This window comes from Bufo bufo, chromosome 6 (genome assembly GCF_905171765.1).
Source record: "Bufo bufo chromosome 6, aBufBuf1.1, whole genome shotgun sequence".
Classification (NCBI taxonomy): domain Eukaryota; kingdom Metazoa; phylum Chordata; class Amphibia; order Anura; family Bufonidae; genus Bufo; species Bufo bufo.
The window spans coordinates 117,655,280-117,672,576 of NC_053394.1; the positions used below are offsets into that span (position 1 = coordinate 117,655,280).

The 17,297-nt window shown below is 46.5% G+C and overlaps 1 protein-coding gene across 1 annotated transcript in view; it reads right to left on the reverse strand.

The window, feature by feature from the left end:
• ZNF831 (zinc finger protein 831) overlaps positions 1 to 17,036 on the reverse strand; it is a 261,392-nt gene extending 244,356 nt beyond the window's left edge. The window contains exons 1-3 of the mRNA XM_040437311.1: positions 16,931 to 17,036; positions 15,094 to 15,197; positions 4,063 to 7,559 (exon numbers count right to left, since the gene is read on the reverse strand). Of these exons, the coding sequence (XP_040293245.1) occupies positions 4,063 to 7,559; positions 15,094 to 15,139 (3,543 nt within the window). The 5' untranslated portion in view covers positions 15,140 to 15,197; positions 16,931 to 17,036. The remainder of the gene's footprint in view (positions 1 to 4,062; positions 7,560 to 15,093; positions 15,198 to 16,930) is intronic.
• Between the last annotated feature and the right edge of the window lie 261 nt (positions 17,037 to 17,297).

Genomic DNA, 17,297 nt, shown 5'->3' on the forward strand with positions numbered 1-17,297 from the left:
CTTAGCACGACTGACACCTCCCCACAATTGATGATCTTATTTTCCGAAACGTCCTGGGACGCAATGAGGATGGACGCTAAGTTAACATCCTTCCCCGCTAAGATATCTTTTTATAAGTTATCCGGGATGAAGTGTGATGGGGCGATTTGGGGACTGGCACAGGCAGTACCTGAAGCCGAATCCTGTGAAGTGGAAGGGATAGGCGCCGGAGGCGGCGACTGTGACACCACCGGTGACCAAGATTCCAACTCCACCATTCTGGATTGGATATCTGCCACTGATCCGGCCAGGCTGCCAATAGTGGACTGCAGCTGAAGCAGGGACAGCTGGATAGACGAGAGAGAGGGTTGTTCCCTTCAACCCCCTGACTCCATCATCAGGAGACGGTAGAGTTCTGCCTTCCTCGCTAATGCGGGATGATGAATCCCTCTCTTATTGAGCTCCGAGATGAGCTTAGGTATGGTCCAGTTCCTAAGGGACTGGTTACTGGCGCGTCCTGACACCGAAGACCCGGGCACTGACATGTTATCCTCCATGTCTGACGTTTGAGACATCTTTCCCCTGTATGGGAAAACAAGTATGTATATATATATATATATATATATATATATTATTTTTTATTTTTTTTATAAAGACGATTTGCTATAGAAACGACCGGAGGAGAGCGGTGAGAAACTGGAAAAGCGTGAGATAGAAACGATTCTCAAACCTACCCGAACCAACTGTCAACCCTGACTAATTTCTCTGATGGGACTGGAGACCTGGAAATGAAAACTTGTAATGAATAAGGAAAAAACCCCAAACAGTGGCGCGACCGAATGTCGCAACCTTACCTTGACTTACCTGGAACCTGGCAACGCGGAATGAACAGCAATGGAGAAGTGAAGTGATTCGTAGGAACCTGGATAGGGAATTCCGGTGGGCTTGTGGTCCGGTTAAAAGAAAATAAACTTGCGTCGACACGAGACCTGGAGAGGAGTGTACACGAAAACCAGAAATGACCGGGAGAAGACAACCGAATAAGCCTGGGATTTGGATGAACCAATAGCCGGCACCGTGTGTCCTGGTTGACCCGGAAGACAAGACAAGATTGAAGACAAGGAAGCGACCTGAGTGATACAGGCAATTATACAAACGATACATGACCTGAGCGATTCAGGGATCACCGCTGCACTGCATGAAGAATGACCTGAGCGATTCAGGCCATTATACATGTGTGATCCATGACCTGAGCTGTTCAGGAACCAACGATACACTGCAAGAAAAAAGACCTGAGCGATTCAGGCAATTGCATATGACCTGAGCGATTCAGGAACCAACGTAACATTGTAAGACCGATAACCTGAGCGATTCAGGCAATTATACATGACTGATACATGACCTGAGTGATTCAGGAACCAACATTACATTGCATGAAGGATAACCTGAGCGTTCCAGGCAATAAACATGAATGATATCTGACCTGAGCGATTCAGGAACCAACGTTATATTGCATGAAGGATGACCTGAGCGATTCAGGCAATCGTACGTGACAGATACATGACGTGAGCGTTTCAGGAACAAACGTTATACTCCATGAAGGATAACCTGAGCGATTCAGGCAATTTATACATGAATGACACCAGACCTGAGCGATTCAGGAAGCCACGCCACACTGCATGAAGAGTGACCTGGGCCATTATACTTGAACGAAACTTGGCCTGAGCGATTCAGGAACCCACATTATACTGCATGAAGGATAATCTAGGTGAATCAGTCAATTCCATATGAATGATACCGGACCTGAGCGATTCAGGAACTAACGTCACCCTGCATGATGATAAACCTGAATGACATGTGACTTGAGAGATTCAGGAACCCACTTACACTGCAGAAGCATAACCTGGACGAACATGACATGGGCAAGGCATGACCTGAGCGATTTGGGTAGCCAAGCATGACCCTGCCGACATGAGGCCTGGGCGATCCAGGTGAAAATGCCTACACAAGGGATACCTGCACTGAAAGGAAGGCAGACATGCGTGACACGGGAAGATGTGTGCCCTGAATGATTCAGGAAACGAAGCACACATGGAAATGAATGAGACCTGTGGGACACAGGTCAACCTGGAATCGAATGATCCATGACCTGAGTGATTTGGGTAACCGCACATGACACCAAGCAACTTAGCGAAAACACTGAAAGAAAACCTGGAGAGGATAGATGAGCGTACAGGAGATGAACGAATCCCAACACGTGGTGAATAAGCACGGCGAGCCCGGAGTGAAGCAGGGCCGGCACTAACTGGAAGACAGCTGAGTACTGTGGAAAATAAGTCCAAACACCTGTGTACTTTGAGGGATAGAAGGAGGAGATCGTACAGAGAAAATAAGCAAGACCGGAGCGGACCATAGTACACCACCTTGAAATGTTATTGTCTGCCTGTTACCGGCAGCATCCCACCTGCCTCCTTTTTAATCTGCAAACGATTTGGTCATAATTGGTTGAAAAATAATTGCATACATCATGATGGAGATGCCTTAATGAGGCCTGCTTATTATCATATTAACTATTTTAATCGCATGGTAATACCTACAACACAAATTCATACCTATTACCAACCTGACCACCAAAAGGAAGGTGTGTGTATGGAATCCTTGTGACAGGGCCGACCGCCTGGGATGACAGATCGGAGAGTGGTGCCTCCAGTGGCGGATGCCCCCGACCAGGCTGCGGGGCGCGTCAGATCCGCAGGACTCGTGCCGGCTGGGAGGCAAGCGCTGCTGTTTTGCTACGGGGAGGCTGGGGCCAGGGCCGGAAAATCCGACGGAGCTACTCACCGCGGCCACTGCACGATGCGGGAAGGACCCGGAAGAGCCGAAAGAGCCGGAAGTGACGTCGCGCTACCTGCACGAGACGAACGTCGGGGTAAGGCACGAAACGACCACCCTCAGACTCCCGGCCGCCGAGTATAAGTAGTGGAGGCAGCCCCTCCCACAACTACAGGCCAGCCAATCACTGTAATGCCAGTAGCCAACATGGCTACAGCATTACAGTGAAAGGCAGTACCTACCTGCGATGCTCGAGCCAAACTGGTGTTCGGCCGATAAACTGTTTTGACTGGGGATTATAGGGATTTGTGTTTTTTATTTTTATTTATTTAAACATTGTATTTCCCTTTTTGCAGTCTCGACAGTGGACTTGAACAATGTGTTGTATACTGACAGGCAATTTATTAGTAGTTTACTGACAGGTAGCTTATTAGACCCTGCTACTGACATATGTACATGACAAAATACTCCAAAGTGAACAGCACTTCAAGTAGAAAGTTGATAGGTGCCCATCTCCTGGGGTGTAAATTCAATACCCCATAAGCAGGATAATCCAAATAAAATACATAGATAGAGACAGCGCATCCCTCATCTTGACTTCATTCCAGAGGCAACGTTTCGGCTAAAAAGCCTTTATCAAGTATCTTGCTTGACAAAGGCTTTTTTGTCAAAACTTCTGGAATAAAATCAACACAAGGGAGGTGCTGTCCCCATCTATTTATTTCATATGTACATGACAGAACTGAGAGCCATTGTTAGATCCACTAGCTGCCTTAGCAACCATCAACACACAGCAATCACATAATCAGGGTCAATGGTATGACAGAGAGATTCCTGCTTCCTCTTTATTACAGTATGTGTTGTCTCTTCTGTAGCAGTGACATGGTATAATTACAAGTACTCGTTCCATATTAGTAATTACACTGCACTCCCAAGACAACAGGCAGTGTAATGAAGAGGAAGCAAAGCTCACATGGAGCACCACTTCTTCTTCAAACAGCTGATCAGTGGCGGTGCCAGGTGTCAGACACCCACCAATCAAATATTGATGACCTATCCTGAGGAAAGGTCATCAGTACAAACAGGCTGCATAATACCTTTAAACTGCCAGGATTGGATACAATCCTGCTGTTAATCTCATGGGTGCACTCACAGCACCCGCAAGATCTGCTTGATGAAAAATGAAATCACAGGGCAGGCACTAGCACGCAACTATTATGTACATTTTTGTCATAGGTCAGGAAGGGGTACCTTTTGTTTTAGTGACATCATTGGTTGCCCATCAATGGTTGTCATGTGGCTCATGTCCTTCTCAATTCTGTTTCCATGAGGTTCAAGTTTCCTTTCTTTAAAGTCATCACTTGACAAAGAAGCATAAACTGAACATGACTTTTCCTTTTGCTCTGCTGGAAGGGGCAGACATCTGTTCAGCCAGCACCATGTAGACTTAGGTTCCGTGTTCATTGTTGAAAAAGTGACCTGTGTGACCTTGATGCTATAGATACCTGATGATGAAGAGGTGCATGTTGTGGAGAATGATGAGTTTTCCTGGTTTAGAAATCCAGTTCTATTAAGTGGTTTCCAAATATTTCCTCCAGGCTGAATTATATCTAAAAGCAATGGATCGTGAGGCAGTTTTTTAACCTCACTGGTTGACATGGTGTCAGTGCTTAATAAAGACTTTAAATCAATGTGTTTAGATATTAGGCCTTTCACCGCTTTATGGTCCTCAAAAGTGTTATGTCTGTCTAGATATGTGTCATTTAACCTGACTTTTTGATACTGACTTCCCTGAGTGTCTAAGCTTTTGTTCTGTACTAGATTTTGGGAAATCTTAGAGGAACAACATATAGGAACACACTCTTCAATAAGATTTATCTTCCCAACAGGGGCTATTACAGAGTCCTGTGTCAGTTTTGGCTGGTTTTCAAGTAAGGTTTGATGACATCCTTTGGTTGGAGCATGAAGAGAGTTTGAATTGGTATCTTCTGTAATATTGATCAAATCACTCGAGAAACTACCACAAACTGTAGGCTGGTTTGACTGTAAAACAGATTTGTCCACAGAAGTTTCAGCGTAATTAAATTCTATTAAGTATCTTGGAGAAAATAACATTCCTTTCAGTGTTGATGACGATTCAGTTGTTAGGATAACATGCTGACCTTTTTTTGAGTGTGCTGGTATTTGTCCAGAATCTTCTTGGGAAAGAAAAATATTTTTATTAATGATGGTGGAAAGTGAATGACAAGATACGACTGTGCTAGTTCCACTACCACTTAATGTTCTCATAGTATTTCCACTATCTGTTATGCAGTCCATATTCTTATTCTTAAGGTCAATGGTATCTTCTGGAATGTCCAAGGAAACACTGTATAATATCTCCCCTTTCAACCCGGCCACCTTAATTTTTTTTCTATCCGATGGGGATCCTTCATGGATTTTAAAATTATCAGCTTCTAAATGGTCGTGTCCTTTTAGCTGATTTTCCATTACAACAATATTTGAGTTATCGCAGACACCAGTAGAAGGAGTTGGAACATTTTTTGGAACAGTTTGTTCAACTTTCATATCACCTTTGGACATATTTATACCACTGCTGAATTTAGCTTCTGACACCTTTCCTTGAACATTACTCTCAATATCTAGAGTTATATGGCCATTTCCAATAGATAAAGGAGTATCTATTTCTTTGCTAGCTGAAGTGATCGCATAAGAACAAGTAAACTGCAAACTTGAAGTTGGAGGTGCAACCACTGGTACAGAGCTGAGTTTTTTAGATGGCTTTCCCAGTTCACAAGCTGGTTGTAAGGAAATTTCATTGCCGATTATACCTTTAGATTCTGAAGTGTCTTGTTTTGTTTTCTTAACCAAATCACTCTTTTTCATTTTCTGATAAAACTTCTTAAATGTTTCATCCCCATATATTTGCCACTTTTCATGAGAGAACATGTTTAGTTTTCTTTGTCCACCTTTTTTATTTGCTATTTTCGACTTTGAAGAAAATTGATCTCCTGTAGCCTTATTCTTTTCCTTTATTTCTTCACAGATGGTGGGGTCAGAACCATTGCAAATTTGCATCTCATCTACAGCTGCTTGTCTAACAAGTCCCCGAGGGTGGCTGCTGGAAAAGTCCACTGTGCAGGCTGTGGCAGTGTTGGAGAGCAATAAATTACCATGGCTGACATTTAAAGGTTGTTTTCCTGAGCCATGCGATAAAATGTTATGAACATTCAGTCTATCTTTCAGTCTACCACTCTCCACAAATGGCAATGAGTTACTTCGAGTCAATATTATGTTCTCTATAGTCGTAGAGATCTGAGTTGGCACAGAGTGAAAAAACAAAGGTTTGTTCTTCTCTGATGGAGTAAAAGTAGATTTAGCAGAGCAACTGGACAACTTTTTTCTGTTGGCATCTAGGGACTTAATGTCAAAGTGGAAGGAATCTTTGAAAGTATATGGCATTGGCAGGTCAATGCTACCTTGCTTTGACAGAGCAGTTTTTCGCGGACGAACATTGTCCAAGTGCGTGTTATCCACCACTGCTTTATTCTGAGAGATTAGCATGGAGATACGTTCCTCCAAGTTCTTCTTGTGTGAGGATGCAGTCTTATCCTCAACGTACCCAGAGCCAATACCAAGCATGTTCTCTGATTCAATACTGCACTCGCTAAGGCTATGAAGAGGGCTTCCAGAAAACATTTGAAGATCTGCACTGTCTGAATGGGATAAGTACCCAGAATCTGTACTTTCACATTTTTTTAGTTTCCTTTCAGATGGGGAAGAGTCCCATTGCTTATCTACACAGGTTTCATGTTGCCTCTGTAATTGACCGTGTCTACTTGAACCTGTAGACTTTGGATCTATTACTGTTCTTTGTAGGTTTGGCATACCTGGTGAGAAAATGGTCTGAGATAAATAATCAGAATCTCCATGTGACTTGTCATGGATCTTTGCAGGTGACAGTATACATGCATCTCCTTTGCTTCCTTCTAAACAATCATTCTCTAGGACACCACTGAGATTTTTGTTCTGGATGAAGTGACTGTTATCCATACAAGCATCTCTTGTTCCACTGCTGAGGTCAAGACATGTATTGTGTACCACATGGAGCTTATCGTCATGGTAACTACCACAATCAGAATCAAAGCTCTGCTTGGCATTGTTGACATGAGTCTGTGTCCTTCTATGTTTGTAAAGGTTGCTTTGGGTTTTAAATGAGATGCCACATATATTGCAGGGAAAGGGTCGCTCTCCAGTATGTGAGCGAATGTGCTTCTCTAGGACACTTGGCTTCAAGCAATCCCGGCCACAATGGGCACATATGTGCTTTCCAATACTCTTTGATTTTCCTGGGCTTGCACCAATGAGGCTGGCTGGGGAATTCGGATTCAGAATAGGTAAATTGTTCATAATGTTCAGTGTGATAGTCTGTGATGGAGGCTTTTGAAGGACAGTTTGAGGCTGAGGGGTAAATATGACAGACAGGTTGGCATTTTCAATGGCAAAGCTTGTACCACCTGATGCCAGTTGAAAGGGTGCCTGCTGACCTTCCTGTTGGGCAATTTGAACGACGGGCAGACTTATTCCATTTAGAACCACAGCTTGTGGAGATCTTCTTTCATCTACCTTGGAGGATTGGTTGTTATGGATGCTTGATAGCGCATCAGATGTGCGTGAAGGCCATGCAAAGCTTGAGGACAACACTGACACATTTGATGCATCCATTTCTAAAGGCTCCTCTGCTGTATCTGCAGGTAAAATTGAAAAATATGACTTTAAACAAGGAGTTGGAATGTTATTACATCTACAAGATGGAGATTTTGGTTATCATATGGAAAACATAAAATAGGAGTGCAAAATACTACAATGCAAAGGTTCACCATAAAAGAACAAATACAGTTACAAATCTAATGAAGAAGAAACTGTTATATGTGTATAGCATGCCAATATGGTGATATTATTAAAGAAACCCTCAATGCCCATTGTTTGGTCGTAACAGTGGTGTCAGAATAAGGGGTGTAGCCTTTACAGGCTCTAATGCCTGAAGGGGCTCGACAGCTTCTCAGCCACGTCAGAGGAAACCAGTACACAGGACCCCTGCAGTCATTTTAAATTCACTACAATGGAATTTTAAGTTATTATATTGGCATTGACTCAACACATCTGTGCGTTACAAGGACACACATTGATTTAAGTGGGAACTGTGAGATGCTTTATTTTACCTGTGGTGGTGGTGTACGAAAGTGATCACTTCCTGCTGGGTTCCCCTAATTATTATTATTGCTGAGTGTCCCAGCACTGGGGTATCCTTCTAACAAAAAGGCGAACAACCCCTTTAAATACATTGCATACCAGTATATCTATAACATATCATACAGCATTAGGTTTAAATAGACATGTATGGCCAATGTAATTTTGAACAGTATTATTCTAACAGTATTATTATAACCCATTTAATTAAGTAATATCTATTCACTGTAGGTAATATATTTCTAATCACATACTCATTCTGTGCAATTTGGTTAATACTGGCTGATAAACTGTTCTGCTTGGCTTAGCTATGCATATAATGCCAAATATATGAATTATAGTAACTGACAGTCCCATGGCTTGGATCCAGAGAGTCTTCCTTCTATCTGAACCTAATACCCTCGCCAGCAGCACAGTAAGCAGCCAATCGATAACATCTGCTCACAGCTAATAGTATGTAGAGGCCATGCTGAGCGAATTACTAGAATAACATATTTATTCATCGCCCTTCCTTAAACATAAGGCGTTTTAAAACACTTACTGACCAAAGTTCCCCATAGATTTACTAGTTTGAACGTTCTTGACTTGACTCCAACCTGAATGTTATGCCTGACAGATTCTTGGCGCTGTGACTTAAAGGAACACTCCCAAAATTGAAACACAATGGAATGACAAGTGCAGGGCCTATTATTATCTTTATTGCCACCTCCAACCTGCAAAAGGCAAAACACAGGGTATACGTTTTGTCTTTAGTGTTGCACAGCTGCCACTTGACTGCACTATGACATGATGTACACAGTCCGGACAGTGCAGCGTGGGCCTGGAGAAGATCAGGGTGCGCGACTGCAGGTGAGACCAATGGGCCTGGAGAATAGTGGCGGAGCAGGGGAGGTAAGTTAATTTACTTATTTAGGGTCGGATGTGAGGTCTGATACGGTCTGACATGGTCTAAAAGGGTTTTAATCTGAAGTTTGAGATGGGGATCTAACATCTAACATGGTTTGATGGAGGTCAGATCTGAGGTTTGATATGGCGGTCTGGTTTGTGGATCTGATATGGGGGTCTGAGGATCTGATATGGGGATCTGATGTAAGGGTGTGATATGGGTTTCTGATTTGAGATCTGATACTAGGTTTTGATTTGAGGTCTGATATGGGGGTCTGATCTGATTTGGGGGTCTGATATGGGGTCTTATTTGAGGATTGATATGGGGGTCTGATCTGAGGTGTGATATGGGGATCTGATCTGAGGATCTGATATGGGGGTCTCATCAGAAAAGCAATGGGATATGTCAGTGGGTATTTTTGTACTGGAGCACATTATAAGAGGGTATTTTTTGTATTGGCGCAAATTATAAGGGGGTATTTTTGTACTGGCACACATTATAAGGAGAATTATTACTACTTGGGGAATATGGGGAACATGATTACTAGTATGGGCACAGTGGGGGCATTATAATAATTGGAGGCACTGTTAACACTATGCACTCTGGCAGATAATTATTTCTATTGGTGGGACTTTGGGAAGCATTATTACTGTGGGGGAACCCTTGCACAGTATCAGCTTAGCATAATTATTTTTAGGGACATTTTGTTTACGACACTATTAATGTCAGGGACACTATTTACTGGGCGCAGTTATTTTTGGGGCACTGTGTACCAATAATTATTGATGGGGGCACTGTCTGTGTAGTACTAATATTTTCAGGGGGGCTGTTTCTTCAGTATAGTACTGGAGAGTACAGTGGGCACTGTATTGGGGGTGGCAGGATGGAGTTTTGAAAAGGTGGTAAGAAGATGGAAAAGTAGGAAACTAAGATGTCTGTTTGTCAAACCCTGCACAGACAATTAATGGCTGAAAGAAATAATCATGGCGTTTTGGTCTTAATGGAGAAGATGAGGAAAGAGAATACCTACATCAGAGGAGATGTCACTGGATGTTTGAGGTATGTGGCACTGTATTACTCTGTATGCTTTTGTCACGGCCACGGTTTTGGCCGTGACTCCTTGGGAGCCGCATACAGTTGCCCGCGGTTTGGGTTGCTGTTTCAACCGCAGCTTGAGGCTTGATGTTGTATGCCTCAAGTGCGGTTGCCACGGACAACAGGTATGTATGCCGTCCCTTTGGAGTTTGTGTGCGTGTATTTATGCACTGTTGTTAGTCTGTGTGCACTCTGTGTATTGTGTGGTGTGCACGGACACCTTTCCTGCACTGTGGTTGCCCGTGGCAACGTTTCTCGTTGTGTACATGTGGTGGCAGTGTCCCGGCCTTGGGGCTGACTCCCAGGACACGGTTGCCACCCATGTCGTTGCCTGCGGCAACAACCTCAGTGTGTTTGTTGTGTTGGACACTTTCCCTTTTAGTTGGTGTTTTCCCTTTCCTGTGGTGCTGGAAGGGTTAACTCCCTTCCCAGTGTGTGTGATGTCACTGGGTGTGTCTGACCGTTGGGTGTGGCCTCTTAGGCCTATAAAGCCTCTCACTTTGGCATGGCTCAGGAGGTTGCTTCAGTCATGCTTTGCTGTAGCAGCCTCCTGTGATTTCCATCTTCTTGTAAGGGCCACCCTTCCGGTCATACTGTCACGGCTGAGGATGGGGGAAATCCTCAGCCGTGCGGTGATGGAAGATGTCCAGTCGCTACTCGCCAGGAACACAGAATTAGGGAGCAGGTCTCCTCCTGTTGCGTCCCTAACGCTGACCCTGTCTCCTACCTGCATGGGCCGACCTTGATGGTAGGAGGACCCATGCGCAGGAACCTCGGATCCCTGACTTACCCTCCGACCGGTCTCTGGGCTAAGGAGCAGGGTAAGACAACCCACTCCTCCTAGGCACGGAGGAGCAGGAGTCTCACTGGCCAAGCAGCATGAAGAAGGGGGAACATAAACAGGACTATGGATAAGACAGGTGAACCAAACAGTTCCACACAAACCTGTCTCAGCCTTGCTGACTGGAACCCGTGCTAAGGAAAGGCTGTCCACACAGACAAAGGTAAACAGCACACACATGAAGACACACAGGGACCAAGACATCCATAGCTGCACAAAAACCAAAGACACAAGACATCAACAACACATCACAGTATTAGAACTTATGACCGGAAGGGTGGCCCTTACAAGAAGATGGAAATCACAGGAGGCTGCTACAGCAAAGCATGACTGAAGCAACCTCCTGAGCCATGCCAAAGTGAGAGGCTTTATAGGCCTAAGAGGCCACACCCAACGGTCAGACACACCCAGTGACATCACACACACTGGGAAGGGAGTTAACCCTTTCAGCACCACAGGAAAGGGAAAACACCAACTAAAAGGGAAAGTGTCCAACACAACAAACACACTGTATGCGGCTCCCAAGGAGTCACGGCCAAAACCGTGGCCGTGACAGCTTTATAGCACAGTATGTAATGTTTTCCAAGTATATCTTTAACAGTAGGGCTGGAGTGAAGGGGTTAGGTTGAGAATTTGGCATGGGGGGGGTGCAGTTTTCAAAATTTTTGCCTCAGGCAGCAGAAAGGCTAGGTGCACCTCTGCCCCTTGCCACAAAGCACTGAGGGAAGGGGGGCTCAAACTGAACTCTTGCAACAGGGCCCATGAGCCTTTAGCTACGCCCCTGCTGGTAGATCTTTTCTGGCTGCTGAAAAGCTGCAAGGTAATGGAACTATTGCACCATGCTGAATATGGGCTCATGCTGATATGAGTACAGTACAACAGACCAGTGCTCACTATGATGCAGTGAGTTCAGGTGAGAGGAGCCACCGTCGGTCCATGAGATACAGGCAACACATGGGCTGAATTTTGCAGACCGAGCACAGTCATGTGCATGAGCCCCAAGTCTGTGACCTGTACACACTGGAGGCAGCCATTGTGTTGGATGGCCTAATGTTCATGTGTATCAGTGCTGAATTGATCCTCGGCATACAATCATCAGTAATTGCTATAGTCCTGCTTATTGTACATACCAAGTAGCAGTAACTGGGTCTTACATGTGTGCGTTTTAGATGCAAGTCATAATAAGGCCCTGCGCTGGTGGTGAAGTTATGTAGGGCGAAGTTATGTAGGGTAACCGGCCTCTACATAACTTCGGCGTATCCACCGCCGATTCTAAGTGTAAGCTAAAGGCTTTCTTGCTGTCTTACATTTAGACCATTTGGTACGCCTAAACCAGACGTAGAAAATTATGAATATGAGACAGGACTGCTGGCCCATCCCCTCCCCCCCCTTTTTTAGACCTGCCGTGAGCAAGGAAGAAGTCGCAGATTCTGCTGCAACATGGCGTGTAACAGAATCTGTGCCAGATATACACCACAAAAGTGGAATATATCTGTTCGGAAATGACCCCCTATATGCTTATTGTAGTAGTGGTGTGTAGTAGTGTAGTAGTAGCAGATACCTAGCAGATTTATCTCTTATATTCAGACAGGATGTGACACCCAGTTATGTCTTAGTTTACTGAGATGTACCCTACTCAATATACCTGTAATGCAGTGGCGTAGGGATCGCCATAGCAGCCATAGCAATGGCTATGGGGCCCTATGCCACTGGAGAGCCAGGTCTGCCAGCTGAGGATTAAAAAATATATATATTTGAGTGGCGGTGCGATAGGGGCCCGAGCCTCGGGCCCCCCCCCCCTTCATTGGTGGCAGCAGCAGGGGCAGTTCCGATCAGAGTCCCAGCAGTGTAATGCTGGGGCTCCGATCGGTTACCATGGCAGCCAGGACGATACTTAAGTCCTGGCTGCCATGGCCAGTTACTCTGCAGAATACTTACATGCGCTGTGGCCGCCGGGCGCTCCTTCTTCTTGCAACTCGTCACAGGTCTGTGCGGCGCATTGCTATAAGCATAATCAATGCGCCGCACAGACCTGTGAGTTACAAGAAGAAGGAGCGCCTGGCGGCCACAGCGCATGATCAGAACTGCCGCTGCCACCAATGAAGGGGGAGGGGGGGCCCGGGGGCGCACTGCCCACTGTCCACCAATGATTTTTAATACTAGGAAGGGCGGGGGGAGGGCACACTGCCCACCAATGATTGCCGAGGAGGGGGGGCGCACTGCCCACCAATGATTACCGGGGAGGGGGTAACTGATCGGAGCCCCAGCATTACACTGCTGGGACTCCGATCGGAACTGCCGCTGCCACCAGTGAAGGGGGAGGGGAGGGCCCGGGGGGCGCACTGCCCACTGCCCACCAATGATTTTTAATACTGGGAAGGGCGGGGGGAGGGGACACTGCCAATCCAATGATTACCAGGGAGGGGGGAGGGCACACTGCCCACCAATGATTTTTAATACTGGGAATGGCGGGGGGAGGGAACACTGCCCATCAATGGTTACCGGGGAGGGGGGGCAGGCGCACTGCCCACCAATGATTTAAATACCGGGGAGGGCGCACTAGGGGCTGATGGGGAGGGTACTGGGGGCTGGTGAGAGGCACTGGGGGCCTAATGGAGAGGGTACGGGAGGCTGATGGAGAGGCACTGGGGGCTGATGGAGAGGCACTGGGGGCTGATGGAGAGGCACTGGGGGCTGATGGAAAGGCACTGGGGGCTGATGGAGAGGCACTGGGGGCTGGTGAGAGGCACTGGGGCCGATGGAGAGGCACTGGGGGCTGGTGAGAGGCACTGGGGGCTGATGGAGAGGCACTGGGGCCAATGGAGAGGCACTGGGGGCTGGTGAGAGGCACTGGGGGCTGATGGAGAGGCACTGGGGGCCGGTGAGAGGCACTGGGGGCCGATGGATAGGCACGGGGGGCTGATGGAGAGGCACGGGGGGCTGATGGAGAGGCACTGGGGGCTGGTGAGAGGCACTGGGGGCCGATGGAGAGGCACTAGGGGCTGGTGAGAGGCACTGGGGGCTGATGGAGAGGCACTGGGGGCTGATGGAGAGGCACTGGGGGCTGGTGAGAGGCACGGGGGGCTGATGGAGAGGCACTGGGGGCTGGTGAGAGGGACTAGGGGCCTAATGGTGAGAGGCACTGGGGACTGATGGAGAAGCATTGGAGGCTGGTGAGAGGCACTGAGGGCTGCTATGAGGCTACTGGGGCTGCTATGAGGCATGGGGCTCTTATCTGAGGTCTGATTGGGAGTCATTCATATTGGGGTCTGAGCTGAGGTATTATCTGAGGTCTTATTGGGGTCTTATTGCCATTGGGGATCTTATTGGCGCTGTTAACTAAGGTCTGATTAACATTGGGGGTCTCATTGGTGGTCTGACCTGAGGTGTAATGAAAATTATTTTTTTTCCGGAGCAGCTTGGAGAAAAAAGGCCTCAGTCTCCCAAACTCCTTCTGCCCGGCCAAGCGAGCCAGCACCCCTGAGGCCAAGCGAGCCAGCACCCCTGAGGCCAAGCGAGCCAGGACCCCTGAGGCCAAGCCTGTCAGCACCCCTGAGGCCAAGCCTGTCAGCACCCCTGAGGCCAAGCCTGTCAGCACCCCTGAGGCCAAGCCTGCCAGCACCCCTGAGGCCAAGCCTGCCAGCACCCCTGAGGCCAAGCCTGCCAGCACCCCTGAGGCCAAGCCTGTCAGCACCCCTGAGGCCAAGCCTGTCAGCACCCCTGAGGCCAAGCAAGCCAGCACCCCTGAGGCTAATCCTGCCAGCACCCCTGAGTCTTCAGAACTGTAAGTAAATTATACATAAGGGGAGTTTATAATATGAAAGAGACAAATTATGTCAGAGCGGCTCTTCACCTACACATGTATCAGCACTAGATATATACCCCTTACTCTCCCTAATACCCAAACTACACAAGATACATATCCCTACCTTCTGTCTAATACACATACACACCCCACGATATGTTCTTTCACCTTCTTGTGTTACAGACCCCTGTACAATTTAACAATCTTCTTTAACACACAGACATTTAGATTCATACATTTCCTACACTGGCACAAATGCGTTGGCGAGGTCCGAGAGGTATGTGGGGGTGGGAGATCCAGGGGGGGGGGCCAAAATTTTATTTTGCTATGGGGCCCAGTCATTTATAGCTACGCCCCTGCTGTAATGGATGGGGTGTACTAGAGTAAGGGTTTCCTATAACTTACCTCTCGACAGGCGCAATGAATCTACAGAGATGTCCTTATTGCACATTGATAGTATAAACGGTGACGCTCTCACTCAACAAGGGCATATCGTTCTGCTGGGCCAGCTACAAAAAGAGGAAGCTGAGAAATTCAATTTCAGTTTTTACAACCTTGTCACTTGGAAACAGAAACCGCTGACACCTTTAACCCTAACGTTACCAAGCAGAAACTCCAGTTATGCTACCTATATATAACAGCTAACAATATAAGTATGTCATATTAGATATATTAGGCCAATATTTACAGTATAAGCTATATTGTCTAACCAGTATTGATAAAGGGGGGACTACATAGGAAACATCAAAATAAGTCTCCCTTTATGAATATTTCTATCAATGACAGAAGGCCTTTGATTCTGCTTCGCACTCCAGCCCCTCTCCATGATCCTGGGACAAGTTGCCCAGTTGTTTGACAACAATGCAGTTCCTTTGGGGAGGGAAGTCCTGCAAAACTTATTGCCACCACCTAGTATCAAAGGAGATAGGTCCAAAAATGTCAATGAGTCAGTAGAGGATCCTCAAGTTTAAAGAAACAATACATGGCCCTAAAAGGCAGTGCATGACACATGGACAAAGAACACCAAATACAGAGTCCCCATGTCATGCACCACCCAGTAGACGGGGATGACCTTCATGGCCTACCCTTAGGATAGGCCATCTATGTATCATCAGCCAAGGCCCAAGCTCACCAATCAACAGAATTAAAGGGAGTCTGTCACCACATTTGAGCATATTAGACTGATCAAATAGCGTTATATGTGCCACCCAGAACTTAAAAACGGTACCTTTGTTGTATGTAACTGAGTTTTCTTTTAGCCGAAAATGAACTTTTAAGATTATGTAAATGAGCCCTCTCAAGTGCCCAGGGCGGCGTCTCAATCCTCCGAGCCCCAGGCAGCACCTCCTCAACGGCTCATAACCCCGCCCTCCGTGTGCCTCTGCCCGCCCGTTTACTCCCCTCCTCTGTCCTTTTCCACTGCAGCTGCGCGGTCAAATTCGTAGCGGGCGCATCGCAATACCTACTGCGCATGCGCCCGCTACGAATTTGACCGCGCAGCTGCAGTGGAAAAGGACAGAGGAGGGGAGTAAACGGGCGGGCAGAGGCACACGGAGGGCGGGGTTATGAGCCGTTGAGGAGGTGCTGCCTGGGGCTCGGAGGATTGAGACGCCGCCCTGGGCACTTGAGAGGGCTCATTTACATAATCTTAAAAGTTAATTTTCGGCTAAAAGAAAACTCAGTTACATACAACAAAGGTGCCGTTTTTAAGTTCTGGGTGGCACATATAACGCTATTTGATCAGTCTAATATGCTCAAATGTGGTGACAGACTCCTTTTAAGCACTGTTGTATCTTAAATGTGGGACCAGGCACAGTGTGGTCCATACACGTATCACTGTGCCTGGTATACTGCAGCACAGCCTCGTTACTTGAATGTTCTGTGTCGCTACCTGACACGGCTACATTCGTGTGGATGTCACTATGCTAGGTACTGCAATGAAAGGGCCACCTAGGTTCAGCAACTGTAGCTGTTTCTTCATTCCATTAATCTATGAGGGTCATGGGGTTGAAACCCCCATTAGTCCTAAGCAGCCTAAATAAACATTGTGTTTGATCTTCAACATTCCTAAATAGGTCCTCAACCTGGCAATGAGTCTTCTGCCCCTTCTTCTGCCACTCAAACACTCTTATCCTTATTGAATCTCCTCTAAGAAAGTCCCCTCCCTTAGTATGTTATTAAAAGCCATCCACCCCAATAGAGCATCCCCCAGTGTAGTGCCACCTCTCAGTATCAGTCTGACCTCTGTTCATGCTGGTCTGTGGAGGGGTGTGGGAGTTGTCCACTCCACCCGATTGCCCTTCTCTCTCCCCATCGTATGTCGTATGTTGCCTCTTCTTAAGTGTTCATGTTTCTTTTTTTTTTTTCCTTATTTTTTTTTTTTTCGTGTAGATCACAGCAGTGAGTCAGAAACCCCAAACGTGAGCCTATGACAAGCACTGAGGGGCGGGCAGCTCTTGTTATGACTCACAATAATGAAATAGCTGAAAATTGGAATGAAATTTATCTAGAAAACAACAAAGACATGAGTCATGATAGATAAATCATGTGCAGAACATTAACCAATACTGTCCACTACAAATGGTTACATATTCACCTAGCATCAGCAT